Source organism: Pleurodeles waltl, chromosome 1_2 (assembly GCF_031143425.1).
Source record: "Pleurodeles waltl isolate 20211129_DDA chromosome 1_2, aPleWal1.hap1.20221129, whole genome shotgun sequence".
Lineage (NCBI taxonomy): Eukaryota > Metazoa > Chordata > Amphibia > Caudata > Salamandridae > Pleurodeles > Pleurodeles waltl.
The window spans coordinates 1,197,646,891-1,197,669,220 of NC_090437.1; the positions used below are offsets into that span (position 1 = coordinate 1,197,646,891).

General features: G+C 44.1%; 1 protein-coding gene across 5 annotated transcripts in view; it reads right to left on the reverse strand.

The window, feature by feature from the left end:
* The window catches only part of FAM193A (family with sequence similarity 193 member A), a 306,086-nt gene that overhangs the window by 181,078 nt on the left and 102,678 nt on the right, over positions 1-22,330 (reverse strand). For 4 of the 5 annotated variants that reach the window (XM_069203636.1, XM_069203652.1, XM_069203644.1 and 1 more), the window contains 2 exons: positions 19,921-19,998; positions 12,488-12,600 (listed from right to left, as the gene is read on the reverse strand). In XM_069203636.1, the coding sequence (XP_069059737.1) occupies positions 12,488-12,600; positions 19,921-19,998 (191 nt within the window). The remainder of the gene's footprint in view (positions 1-12,487; positions 12,601-19,920; positions 19,999-22,330) is intronic. The other variant, XM_069203630.1, reaches the window with a different exon arrangement.

A 22,330-nucleotide genomic window follows, 5' to 3' on the forward strand; every position in this document is an offset into this window, starting at 1 on the left:
ACCCCGAAGGACGGTCGCCTGGAGTCTTTTCTTTTTCCAGACCGAACCATGTCCTTCCAGCAGTGGTGCACCCAAGGCCTTAGAATGTTTTGTGTGCAGGGGGGTGTAGGGGCAGACGTAGTCACATGCTGGCCAGCTGTGATGGGTCTGTCATCCTCGGATTCCTGTTCAGAGTCTTTGTCTCAGATGGAGACTGCTGTCTGTGCCTGCTCTTCTTCAGTGATGTCGAGATCTTCACTGCTTTTCGACGCCATTTCAAGTCTTCGGGCTCTGCGATAAAAGAGTCTTTTTTTAACAAAACGATTGACAGGCCTCTCAGTTTTCCTCCCGATGGTCCGGAGAAAGGCACAAGTTACAAACCAAGAGTCAGTCTGTATGGGGTACTTCGCATGTCACTGAGGGCAGAATCGGAATGGGGTCCGATCCATCAGGCTTTCCACGTGGTAGGCCCGAGCTGGGTGCACACGCCCCGAAGGGTGAACAAAAGTATGTTTCCGACGGTACTACCAGTTCAATGCTAGATGGAGAATGCAATCAAAACAATACAGACGGAAAGGAAGGTTTTCTAAGGTTTTCCCCAATCAAAATCTCAGAGCAAGAGGAAACACGTCCAAACCAGACGGCGGAAAGAAAATCTAACAATGAAGTTGATGCCCATGCACAATGGAACCGAGAGGAGGAGTCACAGGATCGATCCCGTGACTCGGAAAAGACTTCTTCGAAGAAAAACAACTTGTAACACTCCAAGTCCAACACTAGATGTCGGAATGGATATGCATAGCATGTGTATCTGCAGCTACACATGCCATCGAAAATATATCTATGGAAAATTTAACTTACCCAGTGTACATCTGTTTGTGGCATGTTCCGCTGCAGATTCACATGCTGTGCACTGTTCCTGCCATCTAGCGTTGGGCTCTGAGTGTTACAAGTTGTATTTCTTCGAAGAAGTCTTTTCATGTCACGGGACCGAGTGACTCCTCCCTTTCCGCTCCATTGCGCATGGGCATCGACTCCATCTTAGATTGTTTTCCCGCATAGGGTGAGGTAGGAGTGGTAGAATGAGAATAGTAAAGATGTCCATGCCATGGGATAGAAATGTATGTACATAGTTTGTGCTAAAAGAATGTTTATTTACATATATACAATTTCTACTTGCAACTTAAACGGCTACAGGCTCCCGGGGAGGTGGGAGGGCGCATGTGAATCTGCAGCGGAACATGCCACGAACAGATGTACACTGGGTAAGTGACATTTTCTGTTCATTGGCATGTGTAGCTGCAGATACACATGCTGTGCATAGACTACAAAGCAGTAATCCTCCCCAAAGCGGTGGTCAGCCTGTAGGAGTTGAAGTTGTTTGAAATAATGTTCTTAGTACAGCCTGTCCTACTGTGGCTTGTTGTTTTGCTAACACATCTACACAGTAGTGTTTGGTAAACATGTGAGGTGTGGACCAAGTGGCTGCCTTACAAATCTCTGTCATTGGTATGTTACCTAGAAAGGCCATTGTTGCTCCTTTCTTTCTAGAGGAGTGTGCCTTTGGTTTAATGAGTAGCTATCTTTTAGCTTTTAGGTAACAAGTGTGTATGCATTTGACTATCCATCTGGCTATGCCCTGTTTGGATATAGGGTTACCAGCATGGGGTTTTTGGAAAGCGACAAACAATTGTTTAGTTTTACAAAATGGTTTTGTTCTGTCTATATAGTACATTAGTGCTCTTTTTATGTCTAATGTATGCAGTGCTCTTTCTGCTACTGAGTCTGGCTGTGGGAAGAACACTGGGAGCTCCACAGTTTGGTTTAAATGAAACGGTGAGATGACTTTTGGCAGAAATTTTGGATTTGTGCGGAGAACTATTTTATGTTTGTGTACTTGTATGAAGGGTTCTTCGATAGTGAAATACAAGCATTCACTAACTCTTCGTAGTGAAGTGATAGCTACTAGAAATGCCACCTTCCAAGTTAAGAATTGGATTTGGCAAGAATGCATGGGTTCAAAAGGTGTACCCATGAGTCGTGTAAGTACAATATTAAGGTTTCACGAGGGTGATGGTGGGGTTCTTGGAGGTATGATCCTTTTTAGTCCTTCCATAAAGTCTTTAATAACTGGTATTCTAAATAGTGATTTTGTGCGTTTAATCTGCAAGTAAGCAGAGATTTCAGTGAGATGTATTTTGATGGAAGAAAAAGCAAGATTTGCTTTTTGTAGGTTTAGTAAATAACCTACAATGTCTTGTATGGAGGCATCTAACGGTGTGATGTGTTTTGCTTGGCAGTAGAAAACAAACCTTTTCCATTTATTAGCATAGCAATGACTGGTGGTAGGTTTTCTTGCCTGTTTAATGACTTCCATACACTCATTTGGAAGCTTTAGATAGCCAAACTCTAAGACTTCAGGAGCCAAATTGCTAGGTTGAGCGTCGCTGGATTGGGGTGCCTGATCTGTTGTTTGTGTTGTGTTAACAGATCTGGTTTGTTTGGAAGTTTGATGTGAGGTACTACAGAGAGGTCCAACAGTGTGGTGTACCACAGTTGGCGTGCCCATGTTGGTGCTATGAGTATTAGTTTCAGTTTGTTGACTAGAAAAGGAATGAGTGGGAGAGGGGGGGAAAGCGTAAGCAAATATCCCTGACCAATTGATCCATAGAGCATTGCCCTTGGACTGAGGGTGTGGGTACCTGGATGCGAAGTTTTGGCATTTTGCGTTTTGTTTGGTGGCGAACAGATCTATGTCTGGTGTCCCCCCACTGGTGAAAGTATTCTTGTAGTATCTGGGGATGTGTTTCCCACTCGTGAGTTTGCTGGTGATCTCAACTGAGATTGTCCGCTAACTGATTGTGAATGCCTGGAATATATTGCGCTATTAGGCGAATGTTGTTGTGAATTGCCCAAAGACAAATTTTTTGTGCTAGGAGGCATAGTTGTGATGAGTGTGTTCCCCCTTGTTTGTTTAGGTAGTACATTGTTGTCATATTGTCTGTTTTGACAAGAATGTGTTTGTGAGCTAGGAGAGGTTGAAATGCTTTTAGTGCTAGGAAGACTGCTAGCAGCTCTAAGTGATTTATGTGTGGTTGTTTCTGTTGACTGTCCCATTGTCCTTGTATATTGTGATTGTTGAGGTGTGCTCCCCACCCAATTATTGATGCATCTGTTGTGAGATTGACTTGAGGCACAGGGTCTTGAAGAGGCCGCCCTTTGTTTAAATTTACAGGGTTCCACCATTGAAGCGAATGGTGTGTTTGGCGGTCTATAAACACTAGATTTGGAGTTGACCCGGTGCCTGCGTCCATTGTTTTGCAAGGCACTGCTGTAAGGGCCGCATGTGTAGCCACGCGTTTGGGACAATTGCGATGCAGGATGCCATCATGCCTAGGAGTTTCATGACAAATCTGACTGTGTAGTGCTGATTTGGTTGTATCTTTGGTACCATGGTGTGGAATGATTGTACCCTTTGTGGGCTTGGACTGGCAATCGCTTTTTTTAATTGTTGAGTGTTGCTCCCAAGTATTTTTTTTTAGTTGGGATGGTTGCAAGTGTGATTTGTGGTAATTTATAGAAAACCCTAGTGTGTGTAAGGAATCTATTAAGTACCGTGTGTGATTTTGACACTGCTGTTGAGTGCTGGCTTTTATTAGCCAATCGTTGAGATATGGGAATACGTGCATATGTTGTCTCCTTATATGGGCCGCTACTACTGCGAGGCATTTTGTAAATACTCTGGGGGCTGTTGTTATCCCGAAGGGCAATACTTTGAATTAGTAATGTTTTACTTGTATGACAAACCTGAGGAGATGGATGGGTATATGAAAATACGCATCTTTTAAATCCAGTGTTGACATGTATTCTCCCTGTTTTAGTAAGGGGACTACATCTTGTAGTGTCACCATGTGAAAGTGTTCTGATTTGATGAATAGGTTGAAAGTCTTGAGATCTAAAATTGGTCTTAGTGTTTTGTCCTTTTTGGGAATAAGGAAATGTAGGGAATAAACCCCTGTTCCTTTTTCTTGGTGAGGTACTAGTTCTATGGCTTGTTTTGTTAATAGTGCCTGCACCTCTATTTGTAACACTGCTAGATGTTGCTGCTTGTTATTAGTGGCCTGGTTAGTGCGCTGAAATTTCCCTCTTGACCTTGGGAATTGTCCCTTGAAGGACCCGCGAAACCCCCCATCTCGGATATTGTGATTGGTAGGCGGGTTTTGTTTGAGAGGTGGATGTTTCTGAAGGCTGTTGTCTTAAACCTCCCATCTATTGCGGTTTTCTGAATGTCCCTCTATGTTGGGACGAGTAGAGAACTCCCATGGCTTTGGCCGTATCAGCGTCCAGCTTCATTTTTTCGATGGCTGTGTCCACTTGTGGTCCAAACAACTGTTGTTGATTAAATGGCATGTTTAGGACCGCCTGTAAGATATTGCTTGTCCCTCCTCTACCACTTGCTGAGCTCTTTTCTTATATTCCTTGGGAAGATGTTGGATGATATTGCTCATCTCGTCCCAATGAGCTCGGTCATAACGTGCAACAAGGGCCGGAGAGTTTGCAATGCGCCACTGATTGGCAGCTTGTGACGCTACTCTCTTTCCTGCCGCGTCAAACTTCCTACTCTCCTTTTCTGGAGGTGGTGCATCTCCAGATGACTGCGAGTTGGCTTTCTTTCTCGCAGCTCCCACCACTACAGAGTCCGGGGGCAACTGTTGTGTGATGAACACTGGGTCTGACGGTGGTGGCTTGTATTTCTTTTCCACCCACGGTATAATGGCTCTCCCTTTCACGGGCTCCAGAAAACCTGTTGGGCATGTTTAAGCATGCCTGGGACCATAGGAAGACTGATAGTAAGCATGCGTTGTGGACAAAGTATTAAATAGAAAATCGTCCTCCAATGGCTCTGTATGCATGCTCACATTGTGGAATGTGGCTGCCCTAGCTAAGACTTGAGTATATGAGGCGCTATCCTCTGGTGGAGAGGGCTTTGAAGGATAGCACTCTGGGCTATTGTCCGAAACAGGGGGATCGTAGAGGTCCCAGGGGTCTGTATCCTCTTGTGACTGCACAGTGCGTGTGGGTGACTGTGCAGTGAGCGTTGCAATAGGTGACACTGTTCTCTGCGGAGAATGTGGCGGAGAATGTTCTGATGAAAAATGGCGTGACTGAGATCTTTCTCTGGGTACTTTAGCCCTTGGCTGTTCAGTGTCTGTCCCCCCTTGGAAAGCTAGTTTCCTTTTAAATTTTAGAGGAGGTGCAGTTTGGATCTTCCCAGTATCCTTATGGATCTGTAGCCTTGTCTGTGTTTCATCAAACTCCTCCATTTGAATTTCCTCCTCAACTCTGTGCCTCTCTTTTAGTTGCTTTGAGAGTCCAGGTTCCTCGGTGAACAAGGCTTTTTTCGGCTCCGAAGATGGTTTTTTTCGGCACCGAAATGCCCATGCTGACGGTAGGCCTCTGCTCCGAAAGACTCTTTCGAGGCTTCACCGACTCGACGAGTCGATGTCGAGGTTTCTCGGTGGCAGGATCTCAGCTCTAGTCCGAAGACTTCGGCACGATTTTGGCCTTTTTCGGTGCCAAAGGTGTTGCTTGGTCACCGCGGATTTTTTTTATGGGGTCGGGCCATGGCCAGTGGCATCCCCGAGGCCTTATGTTTCTTCGACTGACTGTAGGCTTGGGTCGGGGCAGGCGTACTCACGTGTTGGTCAGTCTGCGTCGGAGTCTTCCGAGTCCGAACCTTGAATGGAGATAGCCATCTCCTGTTCTTCGACGTCAAGGTGCTCGGAACTTTGACGCCATTTGCATCCGCCTCGCCCTCCGATCCCTCAAGGTCTTCTTCGATCGAAAGGACTTGCAGGACTCGCAAGTATCTTCTCTGTGCTCCGGTGACAAACACAGATTACAGACCCGATGTTCGTCTGTGTAGGGATACTTGGCGTGGCACTGTGGGCAGAAACGGAATGGGGTCCAGTCCATTGGGCTTCAACGGTTTCTGTGGTCGGGCCGACCAGGCCCCGGCTGGGCGCGGAAGCCCCGAAGGGCCACCGAAGCTGTGTTTCGCTGGTGTTGCGGTGTCGATGCAAGATGTTTCCCGATCGAAAACAATACCGATGCTTTTCAGTGAATTTTTTTCTTTTTCCGATTCAAATAACGGAGCGAAGAGGAACACGTCCGAACCCGATGGCGGAAAGAAAACAATCTAGGATGGAGTCGATGTCCATGCGCAATGGAGCCGAAAGGGAGGACTCACTCAGTCCTGTGACTCGAAAAGACTTCTTCGAAGAAAAACAACTTGTAACACTCTGAGCCCAACACTAGATGGCAGGTACAGTGCACAGCATGTGTATCTGCAGATACACATGCCATCGAACACACACATATATGTGTATGTATGTATGTATGTATGTATATATATGGAAAATGTCACTTACCCAGTGTACATCTGTTCGTGGCATTAGTCGCTGCAGATTCACATGCTGTGCACATCCCGCCATCTGGTGTTGGGCTCGGAGTGTTACAAGTTGTTTTTCTTCGAAGAAGTCTTTTCGAGTCACGAGACCGAGGGACTCCTCCCATTTAGACTCCATTGCGCATGGGCGTCGTCTCCATCTTAGATTGTTTTCCCCGCAGAGGGTGAGGTAGGAGTTGTGTATGCTAGTAATAGTGCCCATGCAATGGAGTGAATGCGTATGTACATAATGAAGTTTCAAGTAATATATTTACGAATGTTAAAGATCTACTTCTAAACGGCTACAGGCTCCCGGGGAGGCGGGTGGGCGCATGTGAATCTGCAGCGACTAATGCCACGAACAGATGTACACTGGGTAAGTGACATTTTCCGTTCTATGGCATGTGTAGCTGCAGATACACATGCTGTGCATAGACTAGTAAGCAGTTATCTCCCCAAAAGCGGTGGTTCAGCCTGTAGGAGTTGAAGTAGTTTGAAATAATGTTCTTAGTACAGCTTGAGCTACTGTTGCTTGTTGTGCAGTTAACACATCTACACAGTAGTGCTTGGTAAATGTATGAGGCGTAGACCATGTTGCTGCCTTACATATTTCGTTCATTGGAATATTTCCTAGAAAGGCCATGGTGGCACCCTTCTTTCTGGTTGAGTGTGCCTTTGGTGTAATAGGCAGTTCTCTTTTAGCTTTAAGATAGCAGGTTTGAATGCACTTAACTATCCATCTAGCAATGCCTTGTTTTGAAATTGGATTTCCTGTATGAGGTTTTTGAAAGGCGATAAATAGTTGTTTTGTCTTTCGAATTAGTTTTGTTGTGTCAATGTAGTACATTAGTGCTCTTTTGATGTCTAATGCATGTAGTGCTCTTTCAGCTACAGAATCTGGCTGTGGGAAGAACACTGGTAATTCTACCGTTTGATTCAAGTGGAACGGTGAGATTACTTTTGGTAAAAATTTAGGATTGGTCCGTAGAACAACTTTATTTTTGTGTATTTGAATAAATGGTTCTTGAATGGTAAATGCTTGAATTTCACTCACTCTTCTTAGAGATGTGATGGCAATTAAAAATGCAACTTTCCACGTTAAGTATTGCATTTCACAAGAGTGCATGGGCTCAAAAGGTGGACACATGAGTCGTGTTAAGACAATGTTGAGGTTCCATGAAGGAACTGGTGGTATAATTCTCTTTAGGCCTTCCATAAACCCTTTTATGACTGGTATCCTAAACAATGAAGTTGAGTGCGTAATTTGCAGGTAAGCTGAAATTGCCGTAAGATGTATTTTAATGGAAGAGAAAGCTAGTTTAGATTTTTGCAAATGTAGTAAGTATCCTACTATCTCTTTTGCAGATGCGTGTAAAGGTTGAATTTGATTATTATGGCAGTAATAAACAAATCTTTTCCACTTATTTGCATAGCAGTGTCTAGTGGTAGGTTTTCTAGCTTGTTTTATGACCTCCATACATTCCTGTGTGAGGTCTAAGTGCCCGAATTCTAGGATTTCAGGAGCCAAATTGCTAGATTCAGCGATGCTGGATTTGGATGTCTGATCTGTTGTTTGTGTTGTGTTAACAGATCTGGTCTGTTTGGCAGTTTGACATGAGGTACTACTGAAAGGTCTAGTAGTGTTGTGTACCAAGGTTGCCTTGCCCATGTTGGAGCTATTAGTATGAGTTTGAGTTTGTTTTGACTCAACTTGTTTACTAGATATGGAAGAAGTGGGAGAGGGGGAAAAGCGTACGCAAATATCCCTGACCAGTTCATCCATAGTGCATTGCCCCGAGACTTTTGTTGTGGGTACCTGTATGCGAAGTTTTGGCATTTTGAGTTTTCTTTTGTTGCAAATAGATCTATTTGTGGCGTTCCCCACATTTTGAAGTAAGTGTTCAGTATTTGGGGGTGAATTTCCCATTCGTGGATCTGTTGGTGATCCCGAGAGAGATTGTCTGCTAACTGATTCTGAATTCCTGGAATAAATTGTGCTATTAGGCGAATGTGGTTGTGAATCGCCCAATGCCATATTTTTTGTGTTAGGAGACACAACTGTGTCGAGTGTGTTCCTCCCTGTTTGTTTAGGTAATACATTGTTGTCATGTTGTCTGTTTTGACAAGAGTGTATTTGTGGGTTATTATGGGTTGAAATGCTTTCAGCGCTAGAAACACAGCCAACAGTTCTAAGTGGTTTACATGAAACTGTCTTTGCTGAATGTCCCATTGTCCTTGGAAGCTGTGCTGATTGAGGTGTGCTCCCCACCCTGTCATGGATGCATCTGTCGTTATTACGTATTGTGGCACTGGGTCTTGAAAAGGCCGCCCTTGGTTTAAATTTATATTGTTCCACCATTGAAGCGAGATGTATGTTTGGCAGATCTAGAAGTTGACCCTGTGCCTGTGACCACTGTGATGCTAGGCACTGTTGTAAGGGCCGCATGTGCAACCTTGCGTTTGGGACAATGGCTATGCATGAGGACATCATGCCTAGTAGTTTCATTACTAATTTGACCTGTATCTTTTGGTTTGGATACATGGCTTGTATTACATTGTGGAATGTTTGGACTCTTTGTGGACTTGGAGTGGCAATTCCTTTTACTGTGTTGATTGTTGCTCCTAGGTATTGCTGTGTTTGACACGGCAGAAGGTGTGACTTTGAGTAATTGATTGAGAAACCTAGTTTGTGTAGGGTTTCTATGACATAATTTGTGTGTTGTGAACACTGTATTTGCGTGTTGGTTTTGATTAACCAATCGTCTAGGTACGGGAACACATGTATTTGCTGCCTTCTGATATGTGCAGATACTACTGCTAGACATTTTGTAAAAACTCTTGGCGCAGTCGTTATTCCGAATGGCAACACTTTGAATTGGTAATGTATCCCTTGGAATACAAACCTTAGGTACTTTGTGTGAAGGATGTATTGGTATATGGAAATATGCATCCTTTAGATCCAGTGTTGTCATGTAGTCTTGTTGTTTGAGCAGTGGGATTACTTCTTGTAATGTAACCATATGAAAGTGGTCTGATTTGATGTATGTATTTAATATTCTGAGATCTAGTATAGGTGTTAGAGTTTTGTCTTTTTTGGGTATCAGAAAGTACAGCGAGTAAACTCCTGTGTTTAGTTCTTGTTTTGGTACTAATTCTATTGCCTCTTTTTGGAGCAATGCTTGAACTTCTAATCCTAGAAGATTTATATGTTGTATTGACATACTGTGTGTTTTCGGTGGTACTGTTGGAGGGAATTCGAGAAATTATATGCAATAACCATGCTGGATAATTGCTAGTACCCAAGTATCTGTTGTTATCTCCTCCCAATGTTTGCAAAATTGGCTTAGTCTTCCCCCCACAGGTGTTATGTGATAGGGATGTGTGACTTGTAAGTCACTGCTTATTTTGAGGACTTTTGGGGCTTTGGAATTTTCCTCTATTTTTTTGGAATTGTCCCCCTCTAGATTGCCCCCGAAAACTTCCCCGCTGATATTGGCTTTGGTAAGTGGGCCATGTTTGTGATGTTGTGGTTTCTGTAGGTTGTCCTCGAAACTCTCCCCTAAAAGGTGTTTTGCGAAATGTGCCTCTGCTCTGCGGGGAGTAGAGTGCGCCCATGGATTTTGCTGTATCAGTGTCTTTCTTGAGTTTATCAATAGCAGTGTCGACTTCCGGCCCAAACAACTGCTGTTCATTAAATGGCATATTTAGCACGGCTTGTTGAATTTCCGGCTTGAAACTTGACGTGCGCAGCCATGCGTGCCTTCTTATTGTTATTGCAGTATTTACTGTCCTTGCAGCCGTATCTGCTGCATCCATTGAAGACCGTATCTGATTATTAGAGATACTTTGTCCTTCTTCCACCACTTGTTGTGCTCTTTTTTGGAACTCCTTGGGTAAGTGTTGTATCAAATGTTGCATCTCATCCCAGTGAGCTCTATCATATCTTGCCAAAAGTGCTTGTGAATTGGCAATGCGCCATTGGTTTGCTGCTTGTGCTGCAACCCTTTTGCCCGCAGCATCAAATTTGCGACTCTCTTTGTCTGGAGGTGGTGCGTCCCCCGAGGTATGAGAGTTCGCTCTCTTACGAGCTGCCCCGACAACTACTGAGTCTGGTGTTAACTGGGTTGTAATATAAACAGGATCTGTTGGCGGTGGCTTGCACTTTTTCTCCACCCTTGGAGTTATGGCTCGGCCTTTAACAGGATCCTGAAAGATTTGTTTTGAATGTTTTAGCATTCCTGGGAGCATAGGTAGTCTTTGGTATTGGCTATGAGTGGAGGATAGCGTGTTAAACAAAAAGTCATCCTCAATTGGTTCGGAATGCAAGGTGACGTTATAGAAAGCAGCTGCCCTTGCGATCACCTGTGTGTAAGATGTACTGTCCCCAGGAGGGGACGGCCTGGCAGGGTACGAGTCTGGGCTGTTGTCCGATACTGGAGCATCGTAAAGGTCCCATGCATCGGGATCATCTTGACTCATGGCAGTATGAGTCGGGGAGTGCATCAGTGGAGGAGTTGCTACTGGTGATGTGTGCACTGATGGTGGTGGAGACGGTGGTGGAGTTGTTTTCTTTGCCACCTTTGCCTGTGGCTCCTTGTCCTTTTTTTGAAAGGCAAGTTTTCTTTTTATTTTAATTGGGGGAAGAGTGGTTATCTTCCCTGTGTCTTGATGAATGTGGAGCCTCCTTTGAGTATAGTCTGGCTCTACAGCTTGAAGTTCCTCTCCAAATCTATGTTTTTGCATTTGGGATGACAATCCTTGTTCCTCTGTATAGGAACCTGTTTTCGGCTCCGAGGCTGGATGTTTCGGAACCGAAACTTTTTCGGACGTCTTTTTAGGCTCCGAAGAAACCTTTGTAATTTTCGGCGTGGTGGTTTCTCGGTGCGAATTTGTTCGGTGCCGCTGTCACAGTGCAGAAATTTCTCTGAGCCGATGTCTCGGGTCCGAGATTGCTGTGTGGCGGTATCTCGACCGGAGTCGGATGACTTCGACACCAGCGTGCCCTTTTTCGGTGCCTTGGCTCGGTCACCTATTTTTTGGGTTAAGCCATGGCCTGTTGGCGGTGGCGTCCCCTGGGCTTTTGACGACTTCTCGTGAGTCTTATGTTTCGACGTCTTTCACGGTTTTCGGCATTTCTTTGGCCTCGAGCTCTTCCGAGTCAGACTCGTGGATAGAGAAAGCTTACTCTTCCTCCTCGAAAAGCTCTTGTCCTGTCGGCGTCGACGCCATCTGCAGTCTTCTGGCTCTTCGGTCTCTTAACGTCTTTCTGGACCGAAACGCTCGACAGGCCTCACAAGTATCTTCCTTGTGCTCTGGGGACAAGCACAAGTTACAGACCAGATGCTGATCCGTATACGGATACTTGTTATGGCATTTTGGACAGAAGCGGAATGGGGTCCGTTCCATCAGCCTTGAAGTCACACGTGGCCGGGCCGACCAAGCCCCGACGGGGGATCGAAAAACACCCGAAGGGCCACCGGAGCTCTTCAAAATTCGGTGTCGATCTGTTGTAACTAACCCGATACCGAACGCAAACAATACCGACGTTTTTTCCGAGATTCTAACTAACTTTCCGACCCGAAACACGGAGCGAAAAGGAGCACGTCCGAACCCGATGGCGGAAAAAAACCAATCTAAGATGGAGTCGACGCCCATGCGCAATGGAGTCGAAATGGGAGGAGTCCCTCGGTCTCGTGACTCAAAAAGACTTCTTTGAAGAAAAACAACTTGTAACACTCCGAGCCCAACACCAGATGCGGGATGTGCACAGCATGTGTATCTGCAACTACACATGCCATCGAACATAATATATATATATATATATATATATATATATATATAAATATATATATATATATATATATATATCTCATGCTCATAAAAATGGAAGTTAACGTATGCAGTAAAATTCAAACTAACCCAATGACCGTAAAATTTAAAAGCAAACTATTTTAAAAATAACACTTTTATCTTGCTTTAGTTACATCTTCAAATTTTGTTTCAGTAAAATTCAAAACTAGATGTTTGCCTATTTAATAACTATGAATAACAAGGGCTCACCTTCTCCTATAGTTACAGTTGGGACAGTCGGGCATGCTCAGGCGAGTTGACAACATGTGCCTCATTGTGTCTGTGAAGTTGTTCTCCCCCGATAGTGCTTTCTTGTTATTTAACTAAAAAAAGTATAAAACATAATTTTGCACATTTGTTGGACTACAACTTCAGTTTCAATGTACAGTGCAAGCAAATGAAGGCGCTTCTAGTTGGGATTTGGTAGCACAGGTCTGTAGCAGCAGCCTTTTCCAATTCAATGCACTACCTTCTTGTCCAACGAACGGCAATTATTCATAACTTTCAACACAAGTTCACTAGGTTTGAACAACTCAAGAAAAGTGCACCATTTATCACTCTTGTTTGCAAGACTATGCGCAATGGACTGTGCAACTGTGGAACTCAATCTCATATCTCTCAAATACTTCTCTCTAGGAGGGTCAGATCCTGATTGTAAAACCTACATATCTGTAATTAGTACAATCATTTAATTAATTTCTGAAAATCCATTATTGAAATGGATATCAATTATGTTTATGAAAACGTTGAAAGTTAACATTCAAAGCCACTTTTTGGCTTTTGAAAGTTAAGAGATGCCACATTTATTTACTTATCATCACATTGTAAGCTAACCACATACCAGTTAGACTAAGGTCCCTATTCAATGATATATTTTGGTGTAGAATAGTTGTTTGAGTGATGTGCATCAAGGTTCTTTCGGAAAGAAGACCACACGTACTTAAAAACACAAATGTTGAAACATTAAAAGACATTCTTATAATGGAAACTATATGCCTCATCAGTAACTAAAGCATACAGCTCAACTAACCCTCCTCGCCAAAATTATGGCTATTAAGAACGTGGCCATCGAATACAAACACAGGCACTCCACATTCTGTACTATATTCGATTACCTATAGCAAACTCCTGTTAGAAAAATGTTTGAGGTTTTCACAGAATATTGAAAACAAATGTAATATAAAGTAAACGCAATAAAATGTATCTCAATAGAAGAACACTCAGATTTAGACCAGTAGATAGTATGAAGTTCTTCTTGATGCACCCAACGCAGAAATGTTACCCACTGGTGAGCGTAAAGGCACTGTCAAAGTGTGCTTTGGAGCTTTAAAGATCCTCTAGTAGGCATCTGCAGATGAAAACCACTTTGTAAAGTCTCAGACCCAGCTTAAGAGCTGCTCTTACTAGGGTGCTTCAAAGCACACCCATTGGCAGAATATCAGATTCCCTTAAGGGAAATTAGAAGTTTCTTCCTCCAAGTTAGTTGACGTAATAGTTGTGAAAACGAGATATAAATCGATAGTGCACATCCAATACCACTGTTGTAGCCAATGATACATCTTGTATAGAAGAAAATATTTATCAATTTGCATGTACTGATAAAAAACTGGTTGGAATTCTAGTTTCACCCCTTGTTCTAATAATAAAAAAAAAAAGGTATTTGTTCCCAGTTAGTGTTACTAAGCATTTTTAAGATGTAGCCATTAAAGTATCTAATTAAATTATGAAATATCTGCATTCTGAAGAGCATCTCTTTCCTTCTAGGGGTCCTGGAGGAGGCCATAATACACAACATGGGAGGCAAGGACATCATTAAAATAAAAAAGCTCTTTAAGGAATCCACTCATGATGTTGAGCTTTGAGGGTCACAAAGAGTTTGATGCTGTGGTAGCACACACAAACCTGACATTAAGCTAAACAGAGCTCATCAAATGTTACCTCTCCCTGTTAAATAGTTTATTGGGCAACTGCTTGGATCACATTTGGAGGGAAACTGCCTAAAGGCTGGACAAGGACCAGCATCTTACTACCTTCTGAAGGGAGGCAGAATCCTCCCAGTTAGATCATTGACTGTTTAATAATTCCTGTACTGGTGACATGTGCAGCCCTACTGTAGGAAAATTCTTGGCATGATTACATTCTCTGCTTGTTGTCGGTGTGTTGGACTGTGTCTACCGGGATCCTGCTAACCAGGACCGCAGTAGTTTTGATCTCTCCTGTAAAATGTACGTTTTCCATCATATACGTCTTTGGCCTCTCACAGAAGGGAAGAAATGGGAAGTAAGGAGGATTGTCAGTGCACATTTCTTTGTTACAAAAAGAACTACACATGCCCTCATGTTTCTCAGTAGCTCCAGCAAAACAGTTTGAACTCTCCCTATTTTGAGGGGTGGACTTTCCTCGTCCACAAGAGAGAAGTTGAGAAAATGAGGGTAAGTCTTAATGAATAAATAAATGTAGTTTAAGTGCCCTTTTGCAATGGCATGTCCTCTGCACGGTATATAAGTGTGTACACTTGTCTTAGGTGCCCACCTGTAGGTGTATATGGTATTCTGATTTTTATTTTGGCACCTGCATCATGCTAATCTAGTGTGTGCACAGAGGCCTAGGATTATCCATGAGTATGTCCCAGAAAAACAGAGCCCTCACTGAGGGCAGAAGACTACTGTCCCTGTCTTGCTTTTAGCACATAAAGATGTGACAGCACAATGTTTTGTAGGGATCAGTAATGTTACCATTCCTTTCTACCTGGGCCTCTGGGAGTGAGGCCTACCCGCCCCACTCATGTAAAGTTCTGCTACTATGTGTGCACAGAAAATTGTTCAGGCATTGGATCAGTTTGTTAATTATGTGTACATGCATAGGACATGTAACGTTTCTCTGCCTGCCTACGTACTGAAGCCAAGGGGAGTGTCCATGGCTTCACATAATACAAGATGAAGTGTGAGGAGTGTTCTCCCCTTAAGTATAAGTGTATTACTTCATTCATGAGCCTGGAGGGAAGGGATCCAGATATTGAAGTGAGGACGATAGAGAAAGGGTTACCTTGAGAAATTCTCAAAAGCCTTTTGTTAGTAGGGTGCTGCTGGTTAGTGCTTCTTGAGCACTTTTGTAGGAAAGTAAGAAATAGTGTGCACAGAGTCCAAGGGTTCCTCTTAGAGGTAAGATAGTGGCAAAAAGAGACTACTAATGCTCTATTTTTTGGTAGTGTGGTCGAGCAATAGGCTTATCAGAGGGTAGTGTTAAGCATTTGTTGTACACACACAGGCAATAAATGAGGAACACACACTCAAAGACAATTCCAGGCCAATAGTTTTTTTTATAGAAAAATATATTTTCTTAGTTTATTTTAAGAACCACAGGTCCAAAAGTGGACACAGTACTTATAATGAAAGGTATTTCACTCAGGTATTCTAGGAACTTTGAATAATCACAATAGCATGTACAGTTTTGACAAAAATGGCAATAAGCTATTTTAAAAGGGGACATAGTACATAAATCAACAGTTCCTGGGGGAGGTAAGTATTTGTTAAGTTCACAGGTAAGTAAAACACTTACAGGGTTCAAAGTTGGGTCCAAAGTAGCCAACCGTTGGGGGTTCAAGGCAACCCCAAAGTTACCACACCAGCAGCTCAGGGCCGGTCAGGTGCAGAGGTGGTGCCCAAAACACATAGGCTTCAATGGAAACAGGGGTGCCCCGGTTCCAGTCTGCCAGCAGGTAAGTACTCGGAGGGCAGACCAGGGGGGTTTTGTAGGGCACCGGCAGAGACACAAGCAGGCACAGAAAGTACACCCTCAGCGGCACAGGGGCGGCTGGGTGCAGAGTGCAAACAGGCATCAGGTTTCAGATAGGAATCAATGGGGAGACCTGGGGGTCTCTTCAACGATGCAGGCACAGGGGGAGCTCCACGGGGTAGCCACCACCTGGGCTAGGCAGAGGGTCGCTCCTGCACTGGAGTTCGGTTCCTTCAGGTCCTGGGGGCTGCAGGTGCAGTGCTGGTTCCAGGAGTCAGGTTCCTTGTTACAGGCAGTCGCGGTCAGGGGGAGCCTCTGGATTTCCTCTGCAGGCGTCGCTGTGGGGGCTCAGGGGGGTCAACTCTGGCTACTCACGGGCTCGCAGTCGCCAGGGAGTCCTCCCTGAAGTGTTAGTTTTCGGCAGGTCAAGCCGGGGTCATCGGGTGCAGAGTGGAAAGTCTCACGCTTCCGGCGGGAAACGTGGAGTCTTTAAAGTTGCTTCTTTGTTGCAGAAAGTTGCAGTTTCTTGAACAGGGCTGCTGTTCTCTGGAGCTTCTTGATCATTTAGATGCAGGGCAGTCCTCTGAGGCTTCAGAGGTCGCTGGTCCCTGTTGGATGCGTCGCTGTTGCAGTTTTTCGTCGAAGTAGGGGGACAGGCCGGTGGGGCTGGGGCCAAATCAGTTGTCGTCTCCGTCTTCGCTGCAGGGCTTCAGGTCAGCAGTCCTTCTTTAGGTTGCAGGAATCTATCTTCCTCGGTTCTGGGAGCCCCTAAATACTGAATTTAGGGGTGTGTTTAGGTCTGGAGGGCAGTAGCCAATGGCTACTGTCCTTGAGGGTGGCTACACCCTCTTTGTGCCTCCTCCCTGTGGGGAGGGGGCACATCCCTAATCCTATTGGGGGAATCCTCCAAAATCAAGATGGAAGATTTCTCAAGGCAGGGGTCACCTCAGCTCAGGACACCTTAGGGGCTGTCCTGACTGGTGGGTGACTCCTCATTGTTTTTCTCATTATCTCCTCCAGCCTTGCCGCCAAAAAAGGGGGCAGTGGCCGGAGGGGCGGGCATTTCCACTAGCTGGGATGCCCTGGGGCGCTGTAATAAAAGGGGTGAGCCAGGTGTTACAGTTCCTGCAGGGGGAGGTGAGAAGCACCTCCACCCAGTACAGGCATTGTTCCTGGCCACAGAGTGACAAAGGCACTCTCCCCATGTGGCCAGCAACATGTCTGGTGTGTGGCAGGCTGGCAGAAACTGGTCAGCCTACACTGGAAGTCAGGTATGTTTTCAGGGGGCATCTCTAAGATGTCCTCTGGGTGTATTTTACAATAAATTGTACACTGGCATCAGTGTGCATTTATTGTGCTGAGAAGTTTGATACCAAACTTCCCACTTTTCAGTGTAGCCATTATGGTGCTGTGGAGTTCGTGTATGACAGACTCCCAGACCATATACTCCTATGGCTACCCTGCACTTACAATGTCTAAGGTTTTGCTTAGACACTGTAGGTGCATAGTGCTCATGCACATATGCCCTCACCTGTGGTATAGTGCACCCTGCCTTAGGGCTGTAAGGCCTGCTAGAGGGGTAACTTACCTATGCCACAGGCAGTGTGAGGTTGGCATGGCACTCTGAGGGGAGTGCCATGTCGACTTAGTCATTTTCTCCCCACCAGCACACACAAGCTGGCAAGCAGTGTGTATGTGCTGAGTGAGGGGTCCCTAGGGTGGCATAAGACATGCTGCAGACCTTAGCGACCTTCCTTGGCATCAGGGCCCTTGGTACCAGGGGTACCAGTTACAAGGGACTTACCTGAGTGCCAGGGTTGTGGCAACTGTGGAGACAAAGGTACAGTTTAGGGAAAGAACACTGGTGCTGGGGCCTGGTTAGCAGGGTCCCAGCACACTTTCAAATCATAACTTGGCATCAGCAAAGGCAAAAGTCATGGGGAACCATGCCAAGGAGGCATTTCCTTACAACTGCTCTCTGGTTGATGGTAGTAGTGAGTAGTGTGTCTGTAGTTTTTTGTGCAATGTGAGGAAATTATTTGGGTCAGGCCTCCCCTTTTGGCACACCTCTCCTGATTACTGCTTCAGTCAGGCGGATGACAGCCAGGTGATGAAATCCCACAGTTGATTTTGCTTATGTTGTGGGTGCTCTGGTCTGCAGACAGCCCATGCGCAACCTGCTTTGTGAAGCATCAGTCTATATAAAAGGTTGTGTAGGAAGGAAACCCGATTAGAGAACCAACTCAAACATTAACTCTGAGACAGTGGATCCAAATACTTTTAGAAAATGTTTATAAGAAGTGGGATCCAGACCATTTTTACTTTGATCCATTTCCAAATCCTTCATGTCCAAAGAAGGGAGTGATTGAACGACTGCTGTGCCGCCAGGGCTGATGTTTGCTTGACAGTCTCCCACTGGTGTGGGGACAGCACCTCATGGCTGCAGTTTCTGCTGGAGAAGGAGAGGATCTGTCTTTAGTACCAAGAGGCCTGCTGAATAAAGGAAGGAGTGTGCCTGGCCCTGCAGGAGAGACTGACCAGGAGGAGAGAGATCTTGTGTGTCCCAGGGATTGAGAACCATCCAGGGAGAGCTCACTATATGAACAAGATAAGAGTGACCCACGTTGCTGAGGGTCTCTGAGCTGGGTGCTGGCAGGAACCACCTCAAGTATCTGGCCCATCAGTGAGGGCTGCATCAGGTGTGTGAATCGAATTGCCTACATCTGGACTGCAACTGCCATTGACCCCATCAAAGCTGTATCTATTGTGACCCTGGACTACCTGTCTGCTAGGATGGTGTCCGCAACTTACCCATCAACCAAGAAAGCTGCAGCAGCCAGGAATGAACCTGCAATGGGACAACTGCTTGCAGGAATAAGCTTGGTGGGTGATTAGATTGAGACACGCACTGCGCCTGGCCTACCTATGGTCCTTGGCTATCTTTATTCATTGCTGCCCCTGCCTACAGTAAAGCAGAGGGGAGATACTATGTTCTCTGAAGGAGCAACAAAAAATACTATCTTTTACCCAAACTTCTACCAGGTGGCTAAGAACTGAGAAACCCATGAACTAAATGCATTTATCTGAGGTGGGTGATTAAAACTGCACATGATTAGGATTCATGCTTTCATTCAATTTCTAGAATGGGGCCAGTCTACAATGCACAGGAGTGGAACTAGCAAGGGAACTTTGTAGGTGTAGAACCGCAAGAGAGGATCACTACTCTGTATACTAAGCAGAATTGTGTAGTATTTAGTACTGCTGTGGGATTAAAAGTATTGTTTTCTTAGAAAGACAAGCACTGTGCTGGACACATTAAAGAAAACGTGTCTGTTGCTTAATTGCTCAGGGCTAAACTCGAGCATTCCAAATTACCCATCTGAGGTACCTCTCTACTTGTCCCAAGTTGCGGAGCCATAGTAGGATGGACTGCAAGATATCAGAGGCAAAATACCTCAAACCCCCCCCCCCCATAGCTTAAGCCTAGTGTCTTTCCTGTGCATTCCTCTTCCAACAGGGTCTGATATGCCCTATCCTGTATATAGAGATGTGCCATAGATGTCTGCTTCTTTTGTGTAAAAAGCAATAATAAAAAATGAAAAATAGGGACCCGGGTAACTGCTCCACTGGGGCAAAATAAAGCTAGAATTCCTCTGCCATGCAAGTTTGATAATTATTCATACATACTTACAACACAAAGAACTATGATCTCCTTTCACACACTGTTTAATACAAAAGCTTTGTTAATCTCCTTTAGCATAATGTTATACCAAAAGATAGAAATCAGAAAACTAGGAATTCATGGCAGTAGAATCACTTTACTTTTTAAAACTCAACACAACCACATTGCAATTATGACAAACCAAAGTATCTATAATGGATATTAATATTGAAGTGGTAAAACGTACTTGTTCTTCAATAAATCTCCTCTGTTTAAAAAATTCCCAGTCTTCTTTAAGCATTCGCTGTTTGGTTTTCAAGGCCATCTAAAGAAATTTAGAACAGATCTAAGAATTTTGAAAAAACGCAAATTTGTCTGCAATAAGTGTTTCTTCATAATGGCAGGGAAAATGCATTAGGAAAACATTTCTGAACAAACAGCAGAATAGTTGCATAATATTAACTGCAACAATTAGTTTGCACGTAATAAAATGAATGGTCAGATCTGTTCTGTCGAAAACTAAAACTGCATTATCCTTCAAAAAAAAAAAAAAAAAAAAACAACTAGCCAATCCATTTTAGAATATTTAATCTGCACCTGTAGATTTAAGTAAAGGTATATTTTAGATTTTAGTCAAATGAAGACATCGGATAAATACCCTCAGGACAAGACCCCATAAATCTCCCTAACAGACAGGGAACATCTTATAAAATTAAGAAAAGCACAACATATTTTAACATTTCAACAAAACCAAGTTGTTGCAAGGAAGCAAAAGCAGGCTTATAGTATCTAATTTTAGCTTCTCAAAGGATAGGAAGTTAAAAACAAGTCCGTGGGCATGTATATAGAGGGCAAAATAGCATAAAGGTTCATGTGCATTGTTTGGGAGCATTATAACAAGGTCAACTTGGGAGTTGTGGAAACCACAATCCCGAGTTGGAAAGACCACTAAAAAGTGAATAGTGTTAAAACAGAATCTAGTCAAATAAAATCTATACTCGGTGTTCGTAAACAGGCATAAATAAAACTCAGGACCTGGGGCTAACTTGGTTTGTGTAAAATCTGTGCTGGACTACATCGTTTGAAAGTCCATACAAAGTAGTTCAACTCGCCAATTGAAAAATAAAGCTTTAATCTCACTTTTAGATTCTGCATTAATGCAGTCAGGGTTACAAAAAAGTTCTGGCATCCCCAAGGTATTAAAAATAGATTTTACATATCTAAGCTAAGGGCTAGCCATAGCATTGATCAATGCAAGACAATCAGATAGAATCTCCCTGGCGAACTCCAAACCCTTTGCAATAGTAATAAAGGGCTTAAGCTAATTATATCTTTTAATAATAAGTCCAGCCCCTTTTCAAAATGATTTAAGAATGCAGAAGTCAATTTAGGAACAGCCACTAATCTGCATAAAAATGTACTCTGCACCCTCTGTAACAACTCCGCTGCTTTGCTGCCCCACAACTCTGCACCATAACACCCTATAGCCACACATCTACTTGTATAAATGTTAATGACCTCCTTCACTGTTTTTTGGGCCAATTTCTTAGTGAAGTTAAAAACAAACTCAAATGATCTCTGAAATTGATGGACTCTTGCTTTAAGTAAAAACTCCTAATTCATACTAGAGTCCAAAACAACGCCAAAATCGAACAAGTGTTTAACCCTGATAAGCTGAACCCCACCCAATTCAAAGTTCTTTGTTTTAGTATTTTTTTTTAGGCCCTGCAGTTCTAGGTATTAGGATTGCATCATATACATACAATAGAAAAGGGACAGGATATTGTCCAGATTAACAAGATGCCTGTCTAAGAAGTAAGAAAAACAGTGAGACCAACACACATCTCCGTTAAATGCTTAGTGTAGATCGTATTTTGGGGACAGTTTACCATCAATCTCATATCTAATGCAAACTGTAGTTTCTTGGTGCATCTAACGTAACAAATCTATAATGGGCAGATCTAGCCCTTCCCTTTCCAAAATCGCCTAAAGTTCAGAAGGAATTAACAAGTCAAAGGCACAGGAGAGGTCCATAAATGCTAAATGAATGGACCCACTCCTGCACTTGATATTGGTCACTAAAATTAGTGGAAGATTTAGGGATTGTGGCACTGTGCCCACTCCGAGATGAGAGCCAAACTCCACACAAAATAAAATCTGATTATCATCCACCCAAGTTTCGAATTTGGAAACTAAATTTCTACTTAACATCTTACATTGTCAATTTCTTCCAACAAAAGCTTTCTCCAAAGTGCTATTATGGCAAACGTAATGTTGCAGAAGATGCTATGTGATAATGAACAAGATGCTAGCAAGAGGCTCACTGATTTAGTGTAGCGTGGCCAACCGCCGAAGATGGCGGATGTCTAACCGTGGGGCTCCCGATCCAGGCCCGCCAGCTGCACATTATCTGGCGCTTTGAGGGGCCATCCACGCAGAGGGGACACCCCACGAGCGATACCAGGGCTGATTAATGGTGCCACTGACCGGAGCATACCGAGGCCCTCTGAGGCAGAGAAACAGAGCACGACGGGCTGCATTTGATGGCGGGCTGGGCCTGCCCGGCTGTGGCATTCCCTGGTGGCTGCCCGCGCTGATAGTGTGCAACAGAGTGCGGTGGTGCCGCAAAGTAAAGGAGAGAGGGGGCAAGACGGAGA